Genomic DNA, 5,750 nt, shown 5'->3' with positions numbered 1-5,750 from the left:
CGGGCCCCCCCGCCTCCTCCAGCCTCAGGCCAGTGCCACACCCAGTGACTTCCTTGGTTTGGTTTGGTTTTTACTGACTCCTCTGTGATCCTTTTCTCTTCTTTCTCAGCCCTCTTTTTTTTTTTTTTTTTAAAGGATTTTGCCTTAGGGTGCATGTGCTAGCCAGAGAGAGGCAATGAGAGGGAAAGTGAGAAATCACCCCTGGGGGGGCGGGGGATGGCCATGCTACAATCCCTTCTCCTGGGTTTTGGGCATGACACACATGATTTTCAAGCCACTGGGTCTCAAACCACAGTCAGCCATATGGGAGTCCAGCACCCTAAAAGCCATGGCACTTGCTGGCCCCAAACCCTCTTTTCTTTATGTCTCTCCCTTCCCACCCATCTCTCTTTTTTCCCTGGCAGTCTCTGTCTCCCTCATGAATTCATTCTTTCTCTCCTCCCTCACTCATCCTTCCCCAACATCTTCTCTCTCACTCTCCTTTGGTTTCTGATTGGCCATGAGAAGCTCACAGATTCAGAACCATCCAGACTTAAAGCCATACCCCAGAGTGTACTTAATGCCACCAAATTGTATACTTAGAAATAGTTCAAATGCAAGTTGTGCTCCGTATCTTCGACCACGATTTTGAAATACTTTGATTTCTTTTACTCGTGATGTAAAAGTGTGTGCAGTACACAGGAGGAAGGCAGGCGCGCCCTCGATGGAGCCTCGTCACTCCTCGGTCCCCTCCCCCAGCCCCCTGGCTCATCAGCACCTTGCCACATGCTCTTGGCCTGTTACCAGGGCAAACCGGGAATCCAGACCTGTGGTCAGCCCTGTGGCTTCCAGCACTACAGTTGAGTTTGCTCCTATGGTGCCACCAGGCTGGGCCCAGCTTTAAAATAATTATTTAAAATAGTTTAAAAATAATATGTGAGGGACCAGCAGTTGGCGTAATGGCTGTGTCTCTGGACTCCCATGTAGTCGACTGTGGTTCGAGTCCTGGACCCAGTGGCTTAAACTCATACAGGGCGTGTGTGCCCAAGATCCCAAGAGGAGAATGGAGGAGAAGGGATTGCGGTGTGTCCATCCCCTTTGGGGGTGATTCTCACTTTCTGTCTGTCTCTGTCCTTCTGGCAGGCACATGCGCCCTATAGCAAAAACCTCCCTAAAAAAAGAAAAAATAATAATAATTTGGAGACCTATTTCTACCTGACATCTAAAAATATACTTTTGAAAGTGAAAACAACTCAAAACAAAACCACCTTTGCAAGCTGCCCTTACTCGCTGGCTAAGTGACCCTAGGGAGGTCATTCCACCTCTCTGAGCCCCAGCTCTGTCTTTATAAACTGGGTGTTAACAGGAGGCCCTGGTGAGGTTGGAAGGAGGTGTACAGCAGACCGCAGGGAGCAGAGTGCCCGGAGCCTGCAGGCTCTCCACCACCGCCAGTGTCCTCTGCCTCCTCTCTGGCCTTTTCTTGGCCGCCTCCTCTCTTTCACAGCCAGTCCTTACTTTACTGTCCTCTTGAGTCCCCATCCTGTGTCAGAGGTCAGCCACAGGGTCCCGGCAGAGCAAAGGGACAGGGTGCCCTCGGGAGCCCCTCACAGGTGGTTAGTAATAGTATTAACAACCCTGTAGTTATCGGTAGTAGTAATGGCATGGCTCAGGTTGGGCTCTGGGACTTGCCCTGCCAGCCCTATAAGTGAAGGCACCCATGTCCCCATTAGCGGCGGATAATGGACCTGGTCCCATAGGCCACTCCCTTCACAGCAGGGGCCTGCTTGCACAGCCTCCTGTGATGTGTCCTGGCACTCTCAGTCCTAGAGACATAGAGGACAGACTGCTGTGGGCCAGAAGCAGGCTGGGCCCACCCACCATCTCACACCAGGACGGCGCAGGCGGCCCAACCCTGGGTGTGCTAGTCCAGGTGCTGCCCGCCGCTCCGTGGGCTCCGAGCTTGGGAGGACAGCCTGGTGCTGGCCCAAGGCTGGGAGGCCAGAGGCTCTGTCTTTGTCCTCCCTGCACCTCCTTGCCTGCCCGTGAGCATGGATAAGGTGGTGAGCCCCTGCCCCCCGCCCCGTGAAGGTTTCCCTCTGTCCAACTGTTGGGTGCTGCTGACACCTTCTTGACTCGATGGTCCCCTTGAAAGGGGCCACTCCTGCAGGCTCGCAGCCTGGGAAATAAGGCGCAGGCGCTCTACTCTCCAGGCCGTGCAGTATCCACCTTGGGAGAGAGGCAGAGCCACCACCCCGGGAGCCACACCCACCCACCACCTCCCAGATGGCTCCTGGGCCATTGGGACAGGATTGTCCTCACTGTCAGGGATCCCAGTGCAGGACCTGCCCACTCCCCACGGGCACGGCAGTTACTGTGATCGCTTCATTGGGTGAGGACCTGAGCAGCCTCCTGTGTTAGTGGACAGAGCTCTCACCAGGGCGAGAGACGTGAGAGCTGATCTCAACTCTGCTGGAAACTTTACGGGGGGAGGGGGGTTTGGCCTGGCCCTACCCTCTGTGCCTCAGTTTCTCCAAATGTGAAAGGAAGGGGCTGGGTGAGAGCCACATGACTCACCAGATCCATTTGTGGCCGAGTCGTTACTGTTACTCAGGTACAATCTGCCCCAAGCACTTGACCAGGTTGAGGGAACTCTGCAGGCCACACAGCTGGATGAGGGGCTCAGGACTCCAACCTGCCCCGTGCAGCCTACCCTTAGCCACCGTGCTGCGCCCATACAGTGTACAGCCCCACTCTGAAGGAATAACACTCCTTGCCCATGGCAAGGAGAAGCAGCTTGAGGAATCTGAGACAGGCACCATCAGGGAGGTCTTCCTGGAGGAGGAGGCCTCAGGGTCTTCCCACAGGCCTTGGAGAGAAGCTGCTAATGGGCTCCTAACCCCTGTGGCCTCACTCCTTTGCTGAACTTTGTTGAGAGGGGGGTGAGCAGAAGAGAGCAATCCCTTTAGGCAAGGGAGCCCTTGCAGGGGAGGGGCGGCCTCCCAGCCCTGGCCATGCAGGCTCCTGAGTGGGGACCAGTGAGAAGCTGGCATCACACCTGCATATGCCCTCTTCAGCTGAGCAGTGAGCCCTTTACTGGGCCAGGCTCTGCCATGGCAGTGAACAGAACAAAGTCCGCCGCATTCCCCACAGGAGGCGGGGACTAGCAGGCCGGCATGTCTGACCAGCATCAGTCCAGGTGGCGGTGCGCTGGGCTGCTGGGCTGAGAGGGGACCACAGCTGCACACACGCAGTGCCAGGGCAGCAGTGGGAGTTCCGAGCCGCGCTTTGAGAGCCAGAGCAGGTGGGCACAGGGGCAGGCATGGAGCTTCCCTCTGGGTGAGGCTGAGCTAAAAGTTGACCCTGACTGGGAAGAGTTCCAAGAGGGGGCTGGGTGTGCAACGGCTGGAGGACCCCTGGGAGCTGAGGCTCTGGGTGACACCCAGTGAGGCTGCAGCAGGGTGTGGGTGCGGGTGCACCTGCAGCTTGATAGTCACTTGGGGTGGGGCCCGTGGGGCTTGGAGGCCACATGGAGCCCCTGGGTCTTTATGCTAAGCTGTAACCCCAGGAGTGGCGTGCCAGTGTGCACTTCGAAGAGCACACACAAGCCGCAGGGCAGAGTGGATCAGAGTGGGCAGAAGGCTCAAGCTAGTTGTCACCATGTCCAGGTGTGTGGGGATGGCAGCTCGGGCCAGGGTGGAGGCCAGGGCAGGAGAGGGACAGAGGGAAGCTAGGAGCACCTTGGCAGAAGAACCAGCAGGACTCAACGGAGGACAGGAGAGAAATGTCCGGGCCTCACATCCTCAGCCTGTCCCTTGACGGTGCCTCTCCCCTCCCCCAGGCCTGCGGGTGCGAGAGGTACAGATCGAGGTGTCGCGGCAGCAGGTGGAGGAGCTCTTTGGGCTGGAGGATTACTGGTGCCAGTGTGTGGCCTGGAGCTCCGCGGGCACCACCAAGAGTCGCCGGGCCTACGTCCGCATCGCCTGTACGCCACCCCAGCACCCCCTACCTGTCCCTCCCCCTTGGAGAAACTGCAGAGGGAATTCCACATCCTCCTGGGGCATCCTAGAAAAGATGCCCATGCACAGACATCCGGGCACAGGGATGCCAGCTTAGAAGAGGATTCCCAAACCTAGTGCCTAGGCCCTTCCAACCTCAGAATTTCAATCCCTTTTCACTTACTTCTGTGTAAGGAAGCTGATAGCTTCTGCAACCACCCCCCATCCTGGGCCCGTATGTGCTTAAGATCCTGGAGTCAGAGAGGTAACCCTGTTCCCTCAACTCAAATCCAGTGAGTTCCATCCTGGGAGAAAAGGGAATTCCCTAGGTCAAGACTAGGTGTACCCTATGCACAGTTCCCTTGGTGTGCACTGCCACCTGGTGGTTACAGTGGGGCACTTCAGGGTCCACCTGGCGGCCTTATTCTCTCACAGACCTGCGCAAGAACTTCGACCAGGAGCCTCTGGGCAAGGAAGTGCCCCTGGACCATGAGGTTCTCCTGCAGTGCCGCCCGCCCGAGGGAGTGCCTGTGGCCGAGGTGAGCAGGGACGTGGGGAACACTGGCATAGCAGAGGCCAGCCAGGCATGGGGTTCACCACCAGGTGAAGTACCGCAGCCTCCCAGAGCCCTCCTCATGTCACAGGTGGGGAGGTGGAGGCTTGGGACAGAAAAGGGAACTGCTCCCTCTGCAGAATTCAGCATATGCCAGCAGGCCCTCCACAGGTGTGACCCCACAGGATACAGTGGGGCTGAGGCAGAAACCATCCGGGACCTCAATGGTGCCACTGTCTCCCATCCCTGACCCCAGAACCCAAGACCCCAGCTTTGTGGGTGCCAGTATCTTACCTCAGAGTGCAGTGCCCAGGTCTCCCTTTCCCTCCCCACTGGCCTTTGGGCACCATTCGCTCTCGCCACCCCTACCTTGTTCCAGACATGCTTCCTCCCTCTCGTGCTCTCTGCCCTGATGGGCCAGGAGTTAGAGCAGACCTGGGGGCTTGTCTGCTCTGCCACCAGGGCCCCAGGACAACAGGGGCTGGGGAAGACAGAAGCCTGGACTCCGCTCCAGATCAGCTATGTCAGACCCCACAACCTTACTGATCCCTCCGCCGCCCTCAGCCCGTGCTCTGATCTGGACACACACTCCATGTGCAGGCTGCCGCTCCCTGGCTCCCAGGCGTGCTCAGCTCTGAGCACGCTATAGCCCTGCAAGGCAGCTACTGTCACCCCATCTTCCCGCTCAGACACAGTGTGGGCGGGGGTGAAGGAGCCACTCGGTGAGGCCTCATGAGTAGCACAGGTGGGACTTGAGCCCAGGTTCCCTGCTCTGAGCCACCAGCCGGACTGCTTGCCCAGGCCAGCAGAGCCAGTGTGAGGCGGGCATGGTGTAGACTCGCAGGACTATCTAGCACTTGGCCAAGCTAAGCTCCCAGCGTCAGCCAGTACTCGCCCTACAATCCCACAGCAGCCCTGCAGGGACCTGCTGTTCACACCCACCCACAGCTGATAAAGCAAGGCCCCGGGTCCCAAGTCTCCTGCCGAGACAGCTGGGTGGTCTTTAACCATGGGGCCGCGTAGTGCCAGCACAGCCCTGCCTCGGGGTCAGCACCATGGCAGGGACCCAGGTAGCACTGCCGTTCTGTTTATGGTCAGACCTCCCCTCTCCTTTGCCCCATAGCGGGCTGTTCCCCAGATGTAGGCCCTGGGTCTTCACTGCCCCCACCCCACCTCCACCCCACAGGTGGAATGGCTCAAGAACAAGGACGTCATCGACCCCA

General features: G+C 58.1%; 1 protein-coding gene across 1 annotated transcript in view; it reads left to right on the top strand.

Moving 5' to 3' along the window:
* Positions 1-5,730, top strand: part of LOC106733707 (netrin receptor UNC5B) — a gene marked incomplete at its 3' end in the record, with an annotated part of 78,795 nt that extends 73,065 nt beyond the window's left edge. Inside the window, 3 exon segments of the mRNA XM_014583667.2 lie at positions 3,818-3,961; positions 4,410-4,513; positions 5,714-5,730. Of these exon segments, the coding sequence (XP_014439153.1) occupies positions 3,818-3,961; positions 4,410-4,513; positions 5,714-5,730 (265 nt within the window).
* Positions 5,731-5,750: the final 20 nt, after the last annotated feature.

This window comes from Tupaia chinensis, unplaced genomic scaffold, assembly GCF_000334495.1.
Source record: "Tupaia chinensis unplaced genomic scaffold, TupChi_1.0 Scaffold000072_1, whole genome shotgun sequence".
Classification (NCBI taxonomy): domain Eukaryota; kingdom Metazoa; phylum Chordata; class Mammalia; order Scandentia; family Tupaiidae; genus Tupaia; species Tupaia belangeri.
This window is presented reverse-complemented; position numbering and strand designations above follow the sequence as displayed.